The 18,589-nt window shown below is 36.3% G+C and overlaps 1 protein-coding gene across 2 annotated transcripts in view; it reads left to right on the top strand.

The window, feature by feature from the left end:
• Positions 1 to 18,589, top strand: part of ABCA12 (ATP binding cassette subfamily A member 12) — a 178,604-nt gene that overhangs the window by 84,723 nt on the left and 75,292 nt on the right. For both annotated transcript variants that reach the window (XM_070422064.1, XM_070422065.1), the window contains exons 9-15: positions 175 to 250; positions 3,742 to 3,860; positions 4,863 to 4,969; positions 10,653 to 10,909; positions 11,261 to 11,373; positions 12,599 to 12,723; positions 14,602 to 14,775. In XM_070422064.1, the coding sequence (XP_070278165.1) occupies positions 175 to 250; positions 3,742 to 3,860; positions 4,863 to 4,969; positions 10,653 to 10,909; positions 11,261 to 11,373; positions 12,599 to 12,723; positions 14,602 to 14,775 (971 nt within the window). The remainder of the gene's footprint in view (positions 1 to 174; positions 251 to 3,741; positions 3,861 to 4,862; positions 4,970 to 10,652; positions 10,910 to 11,260; positions 11,374 to 12,598; positions 12,724 to 14,601; positions 14,776 to 18,589) is intronic.

Below are 18,589 nucleotides of genomic sequence, written 5' to 3'. Positions count from 1 at the left end.
TTTCTTTTAACAAAAAGAGCATAGACATTACTTGTAAAATCCTTTGGAGAAAAATTCTGCAGATTTTCTGCATTTTTCCCCCTTTAATTTGACCTGAGAAGATATTTGTTAAGAAATATAACTACTGTAAGGAAACATGTTAAATATTGACCTATATAAATGTTATTACTGTAGGCACCTCTGATAATACAACGCATACATGGAACGAAGAAGATGCCCAGTCACTTTCTCCAAGCAGCCTGGCTGCACAGTAAGTCTTTTTCTGTTGGTTTGTTGGTTTGTTTTTTTCTAAATTGGTAGGAAAGATGGCTGAATCAATCAAAACAATTCGTAGGCACAATTCAATCATGCATGTAAGACTATGGAATAGAAAAGTCAATTCTTGATCAATTAAAGAAAAGGGTATAGTTGAAGTGTACTAATGTTGAAACTTATTGGGATCTCATTTCAATTCTAAGATTACATAACTAGATCCAATGTGTCCTATCTGGATTTGTTGTCTTATTTCTATGAGGAAATCTAGATGAAGGTTCAATTTCCAACCCTTTTTGAGGTTTTTCACCATGAAAAATGTATAACATTCCAATTTTTTTACATTACTATTTATTTCAGTTTTTAAAACAAAAGTATTTCTTATGCCCAAAGTAATGGAAAAATGTATTTACTTCAGTAGTATTCCGGTAGCAAACCTGTTTGTAGGTAATTTAATGTTGGACTCTTATTGGGGCATGCAAATATATCGTCCCAGATATAGGCAGGGGAAATGATAGCAGCAACCTTGGCTGCTAAGGGCCATTAATATAAGTAGCTCCCTGTAATGACTGAAACAATTATTGTAGGAAATACAAGCAGTTGCCTGTTGAAGCTGATTGAAGTAAATTCCTAGCTCAGGGCAAATTTAGAGACTAGATGGCCTGCTATGTAAAGGTTGTTTAGGCTTGATAAATTATATTATTGAATTTTTTTACTTTAGTCCCAAAGGATATATTTCTATGCTAATGGAAATTTGTACAAATAAAAACAGATAGTAGGACTTATTTGTAACCATTAATGTTTTTCTAAAATGAAATGCATTTAGTTGTTTATAATATTTCTATTATTGAACAAGAAGTTCTCCAACTCTGGGTAATTCTAGGCAAAATTCTTCCATAAACCATCTCCTATTTCTGTTTCCACCTCTCTTCACCTCTAAAGTAGCTGAATCAGATGCTTTTCCCAGAGCAATCAAGCAGCCCTGGGACATTCCCCCTTGTTAGGATGCCATGTTCCAGATGGTTTTATAGCCATCAAAATAATTTTTTTTAAAGCCTTGAATTGAGACAATGGAATGGTTATTGCTGAGGCCAGGTATCTTTATCAGAGCCTCGAGGCATCCATAGCATTGAGAATGCTAGCACTTAAGACCTGCAAATGCTACAGTAAACATAGTTAGCTGCTGACAGCTACCTGACAGTTTATTAGGAAGAATTCAATACTTATAAGATGGTTCTTGTTGAGATTGATAAAATGAAGGGATTTTTTATTTTTGGACTTTCTTGGTCCAGAATTTTCTAAAGAAAGCTGCTCAAAAATATTTTTTTCTTAGCTCTTCTTCCTCCTCATTATTTTTGTTCTAAGATTATTGTTGTTGTTGTTGTTGTTGTTGTTGTTGTTGTGTGTGTGTGTGTGTGTGTTACGCACTCATTCATGCACACATCCGCAAGCTTGTCTTCTTATAAGTATGCTTGGGAAGTAGATAGAATTATATAGAAAGGACCCATATATTAAATTGTTTGAAAAAATAATTGGATGTTTATGCCAGGACAGTGGCACATAGATATGGAATCTTAATTTGGGGAGTATATTAAATCCAACCTCAACAATCTTGTCCATCAAATGTTCTTTAGGAAACTAAGAGAATGGCTTAGATAATATTTCAAGGTCACTTCTCGTGCAGCATTTTTTTTTTTTATTTTAAGCTTGAAATTTTATCATGAGAATCTTCTATGCCACTCCATTTAGAAGGTTAGGCCAATATTTTGCTATTGAGTGCTGCATCGGGATGGGAATGGCTTTATGCTATAATAACTGTGACAGAAAAGAAGACAAACACAAAAGAAAGAAAGGCAATATCTAAGAGAGAGCCTCTGTTCAAAAATATGCCTAAACAAAAGCAAGAGGTTTTTGGGATGGTTGCTGTTGTTTTTAATATGAAGGCTATGGATTATAGTGAAATGAGGATCAGCCATCTGATCAATTAGCTGTGCTCTGACTGCCACATTAGAGACTTTTCTTGACATAGATTTTTTTTTTAAAGTCCCTCAAGGACCCAGTGTTGTTAACCGGCATCTAAGCACTCTGAAACTTCTTTAATGTTAACATATACATTTCCTTACATGTTTCCTAGCTGTGCCAGGATAAGTCTCTTCCCTTAGTATTTGAAAATCAAAGTTAAACACATCCGACAAAAGTAGTTAATTTGTGTATCGTATAGTTTGATTCACAGTAGATGGCCCCAAAGCATTCATTGACATTTATTCTATCTCTACCATAACAAAATTCAACAGTAGACATTAAGGGAAGAAGTTATAAAATAAATAAACAGCCTCATAGTTGAAGTGAAGAGCATGCATAACTCACACATTTATTCATTTACATACATATACCCTCCAAATATAAGACTATGTTCTCATATGCCAGTCAAAAAGAAGCCTTAGAGTGGTTAATTTTGGAACACTAAATTGGTTGTTTCTTTACATTTTTCCTTATCTTTTTTTCTTTTTTATTGAGTTTATTGGAATGACACTGGTTAATAAAATTATACAGGTTTCAGGTACACAATTCCACAACACATCATCTGTGCACTGTATTATATGTTCATCACCTCAAATCAAGTCTCCTTCCATCACCATTTATCCTTTCTTTATCTTCCTCCATCTCTCTTTCCACCTCCCCCCAACAATCACCACACTGTTGTCATGTTGAATTGGATATTTTTAAAAAAGGAACATATACTGTTTAATTGGATGCCTCTCTTTCTCTTTAGTTACAATGAAATGAATTTATTTTGGGAATGATATAGGTGTAAAGGATATAGTAGGTTATCTAACCCCTTACCTCTCATTGGACAAGAGAAGAAACTGAGGCATGGTGTGGGGTTGCAAGGCTTAGAGGGAAAAGATAAAAAAAAATATAAAAAACACACACAAGACTCACAGGACATACTTTTGTTGAAAAATTATGTCCAGCCCATGATTGTCAGTGGTAGAGCGTCAACCTGTGAACCAGGAGTTCATGGTTCAATTCCTGGTCAGGGCACATGCCTGGGTTGCAGGCTCGATTATGTGGGGTTTGTGCAGGAGGCAGCTGATCAGTGATTCTCTCTCATCATTGATGTTTATATATCTCTCTCTCCCTCTCCCTTCCTCTCTGAAATCAAAGAAAAAATATTTTTTTTAAAAAGAAAACTATTTATTGTTTATACAAAATTCAAGTTTAACTAGGAGTTATGTATTTTATCAGGCACCCCTAGCCCAGTGAGTTTTTTTCCCCATGAATGTGCCTAAAATTATCTTACATCACTTATGATTGAATGTTAAAATAATTAAATATGCTGATTATGCTCATGGGAAAGGTAAGTGCTCAGAGAACCCAGAGTCCTGCTGCTTCACATGCCAACACCAGGGACTCAAATGATCTCAACAGAATGGCTTCGCTTTATTTCTATATGCTTAATTTACATATTCTTTTCCAATTCTATAGGCTCCTACTGCTAGAAAACTTTGAAGATGCCCTCTTAAATATATCAGCAGATAGTCCTTATATTCCTTACTTGGCATGTGTGAGAAATGTCACTGACAACTTGGCCAGGGGATCACAAGGTAATATTTCTCTTAACAGTCAAAGCACTGCTCAAGTTTTCTAATTCTGTTCTGAAGTAGTAAGTCTTTCAAGATGTTTGCTTAAAAAGGAAAGAGAATTTACACATCTTGTTTCCTTATGCATCAGTTTACTTTGGTGGTTTGATATATGAAGGGAATATGTAATCAGATTATTATATTGTTCTCTTGCTGCTGCTAGTACAAACTTTCCAAAGGCCCATAGTCCTTAAGGATTCACTCAACCCTTCATAACATTTTTTGTGCCCTTGATAATCTCAATTGTAAAAAGAAGGAGGAGGAGGAGGAGGAGGAGGAGGAGGAGGGGAATAGTGACTTCCAAAAGCGGATGTAAATTACATAAACAAAGGAATTGTTGTGGCAGACTATTTTTTACTTCCTACATTTGCACACTTTATTTTCAGTTTTCTGCCTACACGTGCAACCATAAAAATTGCACTTAATCAAATGTGGTTTCTTTTCTTTTCCTTTAAAGAGAAAATATCTATGTTCTCACATTTGATAGGAAATAGGTTTTCCCTTTTCCTACACCAAAGACATTTTTGAGATTTAATGGCAAGCAAATAGCATAACAAATAATTACACGTGGTCTCTGTGTAGCAGGCATGAATTAATCGAGGTTGCTGGGGCATGTTTGTGTCACAGTGATTACACAGCCTATTCTCCCCAAACACTCCAACTTAATAGCAGATCTAAAAGTCATAAACAAAAACAGTCAGTTCACAGAGAGCCAAAACTGCTTAGCAACTTCCCTAGAAATATTTTGTCTCTAAGCAGAATACCTGAATATTTCTAAAATAGTGAACTCTGTAGTCTCCATTGTTTAAAAAAAAAAAAAGTTTACATTTTCACTCGTCTTCTGTTTAGATAGAACTAGACTATTATTTTAGAAAAGCAATAAATTAGGATAAAGGTATCTTTCAAATTCGTTTCCTAAATGATTTTGCAATTCACATAATGTAACTTCTCTTCCCTCCTTTACAGAAAATTTAAGGCTCCTGCAGTCCACAATTCGATTTAAAAAATATTTTCTTCAAAATGGTTCTTATGAGGATCACTTCCCTTCACTTCCTGAAGTCCTAAAATCAAAAGTAAGCCCTGAAAGCAAAAAATAAACCTCAACTTTTCCTGTTGTCCTTTATCAAGGTGGCTTTTAGTTTAAGTTTTAAATCTGTATCTTCATAAATGCGGGTCCTATTTGGACTCTAGATTCATGCTAGAAAAGTGTGACAGAGTGTGCTGGTGTTATATAACAATATTTTGTGCTGGTGTTTATAACAATATTTTGTTTTTAATCAATGGATGTCTTTGCATGAAATGACCCATAAGAGCTGAGTTACAGTGTACATACACATAAAAGAATGACTAATAATATGGTTATCTCATAAAGCTTCATGATTTAAAACATTCATAATATTATTTCTAATTTGAGTTGTCCTTCGTTTTTAAAACTATAAAATTTGATTTCAAAAGCTGATGTTTTAGACTTCACAGTGTACAGAAAACCTCAGGAGTTGCCTCACCTTATTTTTATTGTTATCATCATAAGAAGAAACGAACAACATATTAGAACATATGATATCGAAAAAAGGGGAGAAAGCAACAACAAAACTTTAAAACTCAGAAGTTTGTCTGAATTGGTTCATGTTTATTTGTCAATTATTATTTGCTTAGCTCATGCATATAGTATGCAGGCTATCATGAAATTCACTTCATTTCTTAAAATAACTCTATTAAATTCTGAAAGCAAATTTCCTAGTAAGAACAGCAATTTAATATGATTTATGTAGTCAGGGATAAAGTAAAATTAGAGCTAGTTTATTCAGGGCAAGCAAGATGACTTGCTGTAGAGTCAACATGGTGTGATTAAGCAGACATCCACATCATATGTCCATGAATATTGCAAATATATATGCTGGTTAAATTACCTACATTGAAGTCCTAGTCTTCCACAAATCAACATTTCTAATGTACTTAATTTAGCACTATCTTGATTTGTTTGGTCAAATGAGAAAGAAGTTGTGCATTCATCTGGAAAATTTCTACTCTCCTTCAAGGACAAGTTTAAATGTCATTCCAGTAATATTAGAGTATCGCCTTTCTCCCTATTCCTCAGCCAGCATAATGACTCTGTGTGCACATAATATTTATCCATTCTTCCATTCCATCCATCATCTGCATTCACATAATACTAATCTATCTCTTTAAAATACATAATCTCCATTTGTCAAATTCTTATAATCAATTGGAGCCCAATAATTATAACCTAGTGAGGTCAGTGCTGTGGTATGTGGAAGGACAGGATTCTGTGTATGGAGGTGGGATAGCTAAGTCAGATTGCAGGAGATGGAGGTGGAGAGACAATTTCATGGAGGAGATCATGTTTACTATGAGTCTTGCAGGACTGTGTAGAAGGAGGCTACAATTCTACATTCCAGACATAGAGACCTACATTTGTAAGAAGACACAGGTTACCTGGAGTCATGGTGTCAAGCTTGAGCACAAGGTGCCTGTGGGAGAAACTGGGCCCAGATTACAAAGGCCTCTTTGTGTTTAGTCAGAGGGTTTGGATCTGATCCTGAAAGTTGTGAATTTTAAGAAGGTGATATTTGCATTTTAGAAAGAGATCTCTCTGGGAGAATTGTGGGGGATAGAGCGGAGGAAAACAAAATAGGTGATATTTGAAGTAACCTAAGCAAAATTTGAGACCCTGCACTGTCAGTGGCAGAGAATGAGAAGAAAGAGACAGTTTCAAGAGTGTTGTAGGAGTTTGAGTTGACAGGAGATGGCAGCCAGTGAGGGGTGAGGCATAAGGAAGAGTTTCTGATGACAATGACATTTCTGGGTTTTGGAACTTATTACTTAGCACTATAATTTGTTGTATAGATAGAATCTATTTCCCTCAGTAGAGTGCATCTCTATTATACCACTGCATCTCTAAAGCCCCTAGCACATAGAAGGAGCTTAAGGCATGACTTTTGAATGTTATGAATAAATGAGGGTGTTAAAGTAGAGCCCTGGTGATGTAATTGTGTTACCTGGGCAATTACTCACTGTAGTTCTCAACTTGGGAAAGTAACCGGGCAGTATACAATATACACTAGGGAAATGGAAACGAAGCATTCGAGTAATGGAATGGGAATAGAGCTAAGAATAATTTTAAACAGCATCCACATTTTTAATGTACTGTTCTAGTAGAGGGTTATATTAAGAAAAAATTCTAGAAGCATGGAAATAAACTACAATTTTATCCCTTGGGTAGAAAATGTATTGTCATTTATAAAAGCATGAGTGCTGTTTGCCATTGACAGAACCATTCAGTCCAAGACTATAAGCTCCACAAGGAATGTTGCTAAGTTTGTCCATTTAGTGTTATATCCTCTGCACCTGGTGTAGAGTCTGACTCATGGAAAATATTCAGTGCATGTCATTGAAAGAATGAAGACAATCTCCTAGAGCTTTACAATAAGAGGTGCCTTTACTTCCCTGATTTGCCTGTCATTTGTTGGTGACTTTTCCTCCGTTCCCATCCCTCGGTTCTAGCCCTAACTTTCTACTCTAGAACTTTATGTTTTCTCATCCCTTCATTGTTTATTTTATGCCTTTTTCTTTCCAGGCTCTTTGGTGGGAAGGATAAATTCATGACTGGGGAACTATAAATGTTGTAGACATCCTCCATATTGAGCAGAAATATAGATAACACAATATTTGTATTGTAACACTTTTACATTTTTAAGTAGTCCCCTTTCCCCTGCAAAGAGGCCAGGAGTCTTGCTGTTTTATCATTTTTATGCTTACAATATTTTGAGCTGTATACCATCATGTCACTTACAATCCTGATTGAGATGATTTTGGGAACCATAGGCACTGGCGCATTCAGTTGCAGAGGAACATGGAGTTAGTTATGGGTCATTGTTCAAGTATAGACCTACACCCTTGCTAGCGGGGTGATAAAGGAGGGAGGGCCTCTACATGAGGCTCTGACAGACCTGCAATCTGGACTTGACACATACTTTTGAAGAGAGAATTTTAATTCTCTGAATTTATGTTGATTACTAATGACCCATGTAGCTTCAAAGTTTTAATGTGTGCATGAACAAATTTTAGAAGATGCTTGTAAATAATGACAAATACTAAATAACCAGTCTGCTATTCCCTGGTAGATGTGCCTCACCGTGCATTCCATGGTATTAACCTTGAGTTAAACCCTTATTTAAGAGAACCAAAGCCACTTCAATAGCATGGCTAGATTTCCATTTCACTTCTATTACTTTTATCTTATCAAGTCAAAACTGTACTATATGGACTTTTACTGGGTTCTCATACATGTATACTGAAGTTTCCATTTAAAAAATATATTCTGGACTCTGGGAAGGGGAATAAGTCATTTAAATTGACTATACCCTCAAATTCTCAATTAAAATAAATATATTGAGCTACCAGTATTTATTCTTTTATTTAAGAAATCACTAAAATAAAAGTAGGTGGAGGATGTGGCAGGAAGGATTGGCCTCGATTCATTAGAAGTTCAATCATATCTATTATCTGGAAAATCAAAGGAAGAAACAGAGTAGCAAACATGTAGTTACAGCGGGTAATGATTGGATCTATTACAAAATGGAAAAATTCTCATAGCAATAAGACGAGTAAGTAGAATTTTAATACATATGTGGCCATTTCCGATAGTTCAAACCCAGAAGTCGATTAGAATATTAAATACAGTTGAAAACAGGCCAAGAGTATGTGCTAAGATGATTGGTGCTTAATTGCAGCTGCCGGCATGTTGTTACTATAAACCTCTCATCAGACACATCCTTGTGCTTTTTCCATTTGATATATGGAAGGAAATGTTCCAAACATTTGCCTGTATCATAAAACAATTCATTTCTGTCAAAATACAGCTTCTTATTAAAAACTGAGCTGCAGCCCTAGCTGGTTTGGCTTAGTGGATAGAGCGTTGGCCAGGGAAACTGAGGAGTCCCGGGTTCGATTCCAGTCAAGGGCATGTACCTGGGTTGCAGGCTTGATCCCTGGCCCTGGTCGGGGTGCGTGCAGGAGGCAACCAATTGCTGTGTCTCTCTCACATTGATGTTTTTCACTCTCTCTCTGTCTCTCCCCCTCTGTTCTACTCTCTGAAAATCAGTGGGAAAATATCCTCAGGTGAAGATTAACAAAAACAAAACAAAAAAACCACTGAGCTGCAGTGAATGACACATATTTGCTCTTTCAGGTGATGCTCCCAATTATTTGACTTTTTAAAAGGAATAGCTCTAGGGTAGCTTCCAAGCACAATAGAACTGGTTTGCCTGGAGGCATAATTTTTTCCTCCAGGAAGTATGATTTGGGGGTATATCCTCAAAAAACACACTGAGTGTAGTGAACTTCATTGAATATAAGGTGACAAGACAGGAAATTAGTTGATCTCCACTTTTCTCCTTTTCTTAGTGTGGGAGTTTAAGCCTCTTTAAAACACTTTTGTCCCATAGAACAAAGGGACCTAGTTTTCCTCAATAGATAAAAGGGAAAAAGATAATGTCGATACCGATGCAGACACTTCTCAAAAACAAGGTGTATTTCAGTCCATATTTTAAATGCAGTCTTATTAAAATGCATGTGATTCTCAGGCTGCAGTTAAAAAGTCCCTCTCATGTCCATTATTGTGTGTTTTGTTTTAATAGTGGTAAGATACACATAACACAAAGTTTACCACCTTAACCAGTTTTAACTGTACAGTTCAGTCCTGTTAAATGCCTCCACATCATTGTGAAATCATCCCCAGAATTCTTATCATCTTGCAAAACTGAAACTGTACCCATTAAACAACAACTCCACATCCCTCGCTCCCCCTAGTCCCTGAAAAACCACAATTCTACTTTCTGTCACTAGGATTTGTACTACTCTAGGTAACTTATATAAGTAGAATCATCTGTAATTATCTTCCTGTGACTGGTTTACTTCACGTGGCATAATCTCCTCAAGTCTCATCCATGTTGTAGCATGTTTCAGAATTTCTTTCCTTGTTAAGACTGGAAAATAATCCATTGTATGTATATACCACATTGTGTTTATCCATTCATCTGTCGGTGGACGCTTGGGTTACCTCCAGCTCTTAGCTATTGTGAATAATGCCGCCATGAACAAATAGCTGTCCAAAATCCAACTTTCAATACTTTGGGTAGAAGTAGATTATATGATAATTGTGTTTTTAATTTTTTGAGGCACCACCATATTGTTTCCCATACTGACTACATTATTTTAACCTTCCCACAAGCAGTGCACAAGTACTCGAATTTCTCCATATCCTTGTCAACACTTGTTATTTTCTGTTTCTGTTTTAGTTTTGTTTTGTTTTGGGGGATTTAAAAAAAATAGTAGCCATCTTAATGGGTGTGAGGAAGAAAGACTTTTTTAAAGTTCCAAACCAAACCTGCTTTGCTATCTTCCCTTGCCTGTGATTTAACATACAAACTAAAATATAAAATTAGTTTAAGTATTGGTGGCTTAAATGGATAAAGCTAAACAACATCTTTTTAAACTGTGACTCTATAAGATATTAATGCAGTTGGGAAACAGGTCTTCTGGTTCAATAGTTTTACACAATTCTTTAGAGAACAATAAATTTACATGACAGAAAATAGTGCTTCATGGAAAAACTGTTGCTAAATGCCAACTAACTAACCACATGTAACATTTTTTTAAGTTGCTTGTTATCAACTGCAAAGTGTTTAGGATAATGTGACTGATCTATTTGTCACTCTTTCCCTTTCTGGAAAGCTGTCTCAGCTTCGACACTTGACCAAACTTCTTTGTGAGCCTGAAACTTTCAGTTCAGTGGAGAAAATGTGCCAGCTCTCCGGCATGAACTTCAGAAGCCTGTGTGAAGAGAGTGCGTTCCATGTGCAGCTCCTCGAAGCAGCAGAGCTCGGCACCGAAATAGCCACCAGCTTATTATACCAGGACAACATCATATCTAAAAATCTGAAGGACCTGCTTACTGGGGATTCAGTCAAAATTAACTTAAATATGGATCAGTAAGTTTTTCCATTGTCTGTTCCTTGGTGAAATCCTTCTCAAATTATTATTAGTATTAATCCTCACTTGAGAGTATTTTTTTCCCCATTAATTTTTTAGAATGGAAGGGAGGGAAGAGGGGGAGAGAAACATTGATGTGAGAGGCACATCCATTGGTTGCCTTCCACACATGCCCCCTGGGGCTGGGGATCAAACCTGCAACTGAGGCACATGCCCTTGACTGAGAATCGAAACCATAACCCTTCCTTTCAAGGGCTGAGACTCTAACCGCTGGGCAGAACCGGCCAGGGTCCCTCTCAATTTATTGAAATGCCTAGTCCAATTTTTTCTTCTCTTCTGTTCTGTTCCAGGTTTCTAGAACAAGTGTTGCAAATGAATTACTTGGAAAACATTACACGATTAATACCGGCCATAGAAGCCACACTGCATGTCAATAACAGTGCAGACACTTCTGAAAAGCCAGGTGTGTCCTCATCCACATTTAAATGCTGTCTTATTAGAATGCATGTTTTCCTCATGCTGCAGTTTAAGAAAGCCTTTTTTGAAGTTCCCTACAAAACCTGCTTTGTAGCTGCTCTTTCATATCAGAAACCTGAAGCTTTCAAATATGGTTACTCAACTAAAGTAAAAACACAGAAAAAGCTAGCAGAGAATGAAACAGGGAAATCTGATTTCACAGTGAAAAGGTCTCCAAACATTTAACTAGTTAGACCATTTATTTATCTTTTGTTTCTCTGATATATCAAAGTGCATTAGATAGTCCATTGAGAAAGCTAGGATGAAATTTATTTACTTCCGTAAGAATAATATGATTTAAAAAATAAAATAGATGCACTGCTCTCTACAGAAATCTCAATTCAGAACCTCCTGTTAGTATTCTGAGCACGATGCATCATGCAATACGCTTCTCCTTTGCATAATACCTCAATACTGAAAAGAAAGGCATTCAAAATTTTGGACAACAGGCAGCAAAATTGGAAGGGCACTAAGTCCAAAAATAAAGACAGTGTATTTGCATGAGGGATACTTCATAAAGAAGTCGAAAGGCATTCGCAGAATGGAGATCACCAGCTGCCAAAGTGAAGTCAAAATACTACCCATTAAATAACTCAGATATGAAATAATTATAATAGCTCTCCTAAAAAGGTTTGACGTGAAACACACTCTATTTAAAAGTGAGGTAATGATTGTGAAAACTTTTTATAAACTGCAGAGTGCTGGGCAAACTTAAGGGAAAATGCCCTGTGCCCTGGGGTCTTGTGTTGTGGATTTAACAAACCTTGCCCTAAGTTGTCAATATTATATGATTCGAGGTTCAAAAGTATTTTGAATTTGTGTGATGCTTTAAATGAAATAGAGGGATGTACATTTAGTGCATGATGTGATCAGAAACAGTGAGGAAACCATATTTTCTTTGAATGAACCTTGACTTGTAGGCTCTACAGAAACACAGAGCAATCTGTTTCCTTAGGTTAATGATATCATAATAGGAATAAGTCTAAAGCAGATAGAAATACATCCTAAAGATGGAAATTTTGCCCAAACTGGGAGAAATCTGTTTCTGACACAAGGCATATATGTGGAATATATGTTTTAGTCAAGAAGGTTTCTCTGTGTTGGTATGACTGACAAAATTACATTGCAATCAGCATGTGAGTTTTTTCCTTTCCTTTTTTTCCTCCTTGCAGGTCAATTAATCGAAATGTTTAGAAATGTTGAAGAGCTGAAAGAAGAACTAAGGAGAATGACAGGAATGTCCAATAGGAGTATCGACAATTTGCTGGCCATTCCTATTCCGGATAACAGAGCTGAGGTGGGGTGGGATGTATCTGTACTGACATCTAGTTTCTAAAAGTCTCAATAGTATTTAATATTTGTTGAATATTTGTCAGTAAAATACTGAGTAGTTGAATGTAAACCTGGTGAATTTTCCATGCAAGTGATAAAATTAGAGGCCTGTCTTAAGTGAAGATAGAAGAAAAATCCAGAAGCAAGAATATTATCACTTCCTGTTCCTTTCCCTCTGGTCTTCTTTTCCTTCCTCTTACCTCCTTGTTCTTCACCTTTGTCTTAAATAATGGTGCCATCCGTTCTTTAATATTCACTATCACACATTATCAAAGGTAACTTTGCATTGTAATTTTCTATTATGATGATATCAAAGTAAAGTTTCAGTAACCCAGTTAGGGGTCAAAAACAGAGAGACTAATTTGTAAAAATTAAAATAAAAGTAAATACTCATTTGTACTAAAAAGTCCCAAGATAAGATATAGTATATAACATAGATATGGGCAAAGGAAGTTTGTGAGTGTGATAAACATATTTTTTGGTGTGAAAATGAATAATGTCATTTACTCACAGGCTGGTAATAGGGTTTTCCACTTGAAATCTCTTATCTTTCACCCCCTTTTCAAGTCCATTGTCTGGAAGCGTCATAGAAATTTTCCAAAAGAGCTACAGAGCTTACGGCCTCATCCATTCCAAACAGAGTGTGTCATTTCTAAGCACAGCCCAGCCATCCTCTAATATTGGATAATGTCTTTTTAAAAAGCCTATAAACGCTGCCTTTGCATAGTATTTATGTTTACTTGTGTCATGTTAATTGGTTACCCAATACAAACGTTGAAACTGCTTTGCCTGCACCCTTTCCTCTTGTTTGAGCAAATAATTTTCATTCACCTTTTTCCTTTGATCTCACCTCTTGCTCATCTGATCCTAAGACCTGATTTCAGCAATCGTGTTTTGGGCTTCTGAAGAGCAGCTTCATTTTAATACACTAAAGCATGTAAGTGGTGAGCATGCATGTTATTGCTTTCAAAAGGAAGGAGAGACAAGTTTCCCTAATCTGGAACTTTATAAACTTTTCTCTTTATTTCATTTTGGTGGCAATAGAGATGACTCCTTATTTCTCATATTAACACCTCACTTTTCACACCAGCATTGCTGTCCATGATGACTCACCTTATTGTGAAATTCTGGGCTTCTTTCTTTGCTTTCATCTCTGAACCCAAGAGTTCATTGTACAAGATTATAAGTTTCAATGATTATAAAAATAAAATGCAATTTGAATAAAGTAAGGTTAAAATTTAAAGGCAGCATGGGTCTTAAACTAGTATTTTCCCCAAACTTACTCCAAATCAATTATTTTTCTTGGTGCCATCATTCTCCCAGGTGTTCAAGCAATAAATCATCGTAGACCCATCTCTGTCTCTTTTCACATCTTATTCCTTAAGTTTCCAGTGAACTGTGGGCTTGCTGTAGTTTTATTGATAGTAATTAGTGTTTTAAATAATTATTTGCTTTTGAGGATAATGTGATATTTTTAAAAAAATATGATCCCTACTTTGCAACCCTTTTCTTTTCTTTTCTTTTTTTTTACTTTTTATATTTTTATTGATTTCAGTGAGGAAGTGAGGGGGGGCAGGCGCGGAGAGAAAGATAGAAACATCAATGAAGAGAGAGAATCATTGATGGGCTGCCTCCTGCATGCCCGGTACTGGGGACGGAGCCTGCAACCGGAAATCGAACCGTGATCATCTGATTCATAGGTCGATGCTTAACCACTGCGCTACTCTGGCTAGGCCATCATATTTTTTAATGAAGACTAAGAGTATAAGAAAAACCTCTCAAAATGGACAGATGGCTCTCAAAGCATTCACAGCTAAAATCTTTTTCTTCCTCCAACTTGCAGATTATTTCTCGTGTGTTCTGGTTGCATTCTTGTGATGCTAATAGGACCAATCCCAAACTGGAAGATGCGATGAAGGAATTCTGCAGCCTGCCTCTTCCCGAGAGATCCCGCCAGTCTTACCTCATCGGAATCACTCTGCTGCACTACTTAGACATCTACAACTTCACATACAAGGCAAGTTGCTGTTGATGAAATATTTTTATATTCATACTTTAGTATAAAAATATTTGATTACACATGTATGCTCTTTGATACTGTAAGGAATGAAATTCATTCATATAGCTTGTGAAATTATAGCTTTATGTTAGAGTGAAATGGGACCTTTGAGATTAAATATGGCAAATTTGCACATTTATAGATGAGGAAATGAATATTATTACCTCATTAACTCTCAGTTTGTGTATCCAAGACCAGGAATTAAGTTTAATATATACTATATTAATGTGTGAAGTACAAATGCTATAATTTTTTTTACAGTGAATAAGCATGAATTTGGTAAGATAAAAATAAAAACTAGAACAGTTATTTCTTTCAAGTAAAAGAATAAGGGATTTTTGGTATGTTTTTTAAAAAATTAGTGTTTCCCTCATCAGTTTAGGAAGACACTACCATTAGTCATTCAGTAGAACAAAATAATTGGCCATTATTAGAGCTTAGTAAAGGCAGCAATGACTCCATCTTGCAATAAGTGGATGCTTTATAAGTACTTATTTAATAAAAAAAAAACTGAAAGAAAATATAAACTTAAGAAACTTAAGTCCTCTGTTCACCCAAATCTAGAGTAAATAAAAAATATTTATATGTTATTGAAAACACTGGGAAAAAAAGGTCCCACTCTTAAGAAAAGCCCAAAGCAACAGAGCTGACTTATGCTGTTGAAAGATAGCAAAGTCTACTTATAAATAATCCTTTTCTGAATGATCACTATCCCACACCTATATTCTGCAATGACCTCTTTTCTGACCTCCCTGCCGCCACACTTACCACACTCCTCCCTGCCCCCACCATCCCTAAGCAGCCAGAGTGATCCTTTTAAAACTGAATTAAATTATGTCACACCTGTGTTCAATCTTCCAGCGGCTCCCCATTTTATTCAAGGAACCCCCCAAGACCTACAATGGCCGCATAATCTGTACAACCCCTCTCCATCTCTGAAGTTCTGTTTCCTACTTGGCTATTCCCTGACACTGGGCTGCTGTGTGGCACCGCTGAGCGAGGCCCCCTTCACATGATTTGCAGGGCTGTTTGTCTTACTCAACACTGACCTCAGTAAGGCCTGCACTGACCTCCCTATTTAAGATGCAACCAGCCTCACCTACAGTGCTCTCGGATCTCCTTTTCTTGCTCTATTTGTTTTCTATTGCCCTTCCAGAATAATACTATATCTTTTATTTAATATTTATTTTTATTATTTATTTTTTGTCTACCCCTACTAGGATATAAGCTCTGTAGGTCTTCTTTGTTCACTGAAACATCTCAAATGCCAAGAACAGTGCCTGGCCCATAGGAAAAAATTCAGAAAATACCCGCTAACTAAACAAATGGTTGTTTTTACATAAACTATAACCTCACAGGCATATAAAGTGATATAATTAATTTTTGTTCATCTAAAATTTTAATCCTTATTTTATAATGCCTCTGCAGAGAAGATATTAAACCAAATGTTTCTTGTTGAGTCCAGCAGTTAAACATGTGCATTTGACAAGCTGAAGACCATACCTAATTCTTTTGCAAACAAAATAAGAACAAAAGTAATAAAAAAGTCTCATCATTAGTCAAGTTATTTTATTTTATTTTATTTTCTTTATTGATTAAGGTATTACATATATGTCCTTAGCCCCTCATTAGCCCCCCCCCCCCCCTCCATTCATGCCTTCACCCCCCTGGTGTCTGTGTCCATTGGTTAGGCTTATATGCATGCATACAAGTCCTTTGGTTGATCTCTCCCCCTTACCCCCACCCTCCCCTACCTTCCCTCTGAGGTTTGACGGTCTGATCGATGCTTCTCTGTCTCTGGATCTGTTTTTGTTCGTCAGTTTATGTTGTTCATTATACTCCATAAATGACTGAGATCATGTGATATTTATCTTTCTCTGACTGGCTTATTTCGCTTAGCATAATGCTCTCCAGTTCCATCCATGCTGTTGCAAATGGTAAGAACTCCTTTTTTACCACAGTGTAGTATTCCATTGTGTAGATGTACCACTGTTTTTTAATCCACTCATCTGCTGATGGGCACTTAGGCTGTTTCCAAATCTTAGCTATTGTAAATTTTGCTGCTATGAAATAGGGGTGCATCTATCCTTTCTGATTGGTGTTTCTAGTTTCTTGGGATATATTTCTAGAAGTGGCATCACTGGGTCAAATGGGAGTTCCATTTTTAGTTTTTTGAGGAAAGTCCATACTGTTCTCCACAGTGGCTGCACCAGTCTGCATTCCCACCAGTAGTGCACGAGGGTTCCTTTTTTCTTCACATCCTCTCCAGCACTTGTCACTTGTTGATGATAGCCATTTTGACAGGCGTGAGATGGTACCGCATTGTCATTTTGATTTGCATCTCTCAGATGATTAGTGACTTTGAGCATGTTTTCATATGTCTCTTGGCCTAGTCAAGTTATTTTAAACTAGGAATGACTAGACTTTTGATTCTACTTTAGAAAAATCTGATGGCAGTTAGTAGCTCTAACTGGAGGCAGCTATATCTTCATGATACCTTTCCAAATAAATCTTGTCCTCATAATGGTGGTTTATTTCTCCCGTGGACCTGCCAAGAGTTTTCCTTCCTAATGGACCTCACATGTCCCCACCCCATCCCCCGCCCTACCCCCTCAGTCTATAACCTTCTTCTCATTATTTTATCATTTGTTCTTTCTCTTCTTTGGGATTCTATCTTGGAAAGAGCCCCTTTTATTTCTTAGTTAAATTCTAGCTCCTCATATTCCACAGCCTTTTGTTTGTTGACTTATTTGATATCTGTTCCTCCTTAGACCAAAGCTCTCTTATTGGAAAGAGGATGCCAATTTCTGCATCACTATACACCCACCGCCTTGCCCAGTGCTGGGAATGTAGTAGGCATTTAGTTAATGTTTGTTTAATAAATAAATGAATGATACGATAAAATGACTTTAAATTTTTGAAATATTTTCAGTGTTGTTGTTTTTCTGCAGCAGAAATGTGTTGTGTGATTCTGATTAAGCCTGATAAAGCACATGAGCTTTTGGACAGAGTTTTCCTGCATTTGAGGAGCACATTATATGATTTTGAGTAATAGTATACATGAAGGATTATGTAATTGATATTTACCTTCCTGACTTTTTTAAAAATATATTTTATTGATTTTTTACAGAGAGGAAGGGAGAGAGATAGAGAGTTAGAAACATCGATGAGAGAGAAACATTAATCAGCTGCCTCCTGCACATCTCCCACTGGGGATGTGCCCACAACCCAGGTACATGCCCTTGACCGGAATCGAACCTGAGACCTTTCAGTCCGCAGGCCGATGCTCTATCCACTGAGCCAAACCGGTTTCGGCCCTTCCTGACTTTTTAAATAATTTATTTTGGGAAACTTTATTGTGGAATTATTTAGATAGCATAAAATTCACTTGAGCATACAATTTAAATTTTTTTAGTAAATATGAAAAATTGTGCAATTATTACCACAATCTAATTATAGAACATATACATAAATTCCAAAAAAAACCTGTGTCCATTTTCAGTCACTTCTCATTTTGACCTTTAGCCCAAGATTTTCCTCTTTTTCTTTTAGATCTTTTAATATAAATTGAATCATACGATACGTGGTCTTTGTGTCTGGCTCTTTTCACTTAGTGTAATATTTTTTAGTTCCATACATGTTGTAGCATATGTCAGTATTTCCCTTTAAATTGTCAAATAGTATTCCAGTTTAAGGATGTACATTTTATCCATTCATTTGGATTGTTTCCACTTGTTGGCTATTGTGAGTAATGCTGCTATGAACATACAAA

The sequence above is a fragment of the Myotis yumanensis genome, unplaced genomic scaffold (genome assembly GCF_028538775.1).
Source record: "Myotis yumanensis isolate MYYU_CA2020_CCGP unplaced genomic scaffold, mMyoYum1.0.hap1 SCAF_8, whole genome shotgun sequence".
NCBI lineage: Eukaryota > Metazoa > Chordata > Mammalia > Chiroptera > Vespertilionidae > Myotis > Myotis yumanensis.
Note: the sequence above shows the minus strand (reverse complement) of the source record. Positions and strands in the feature narration are given on the sequence as shown.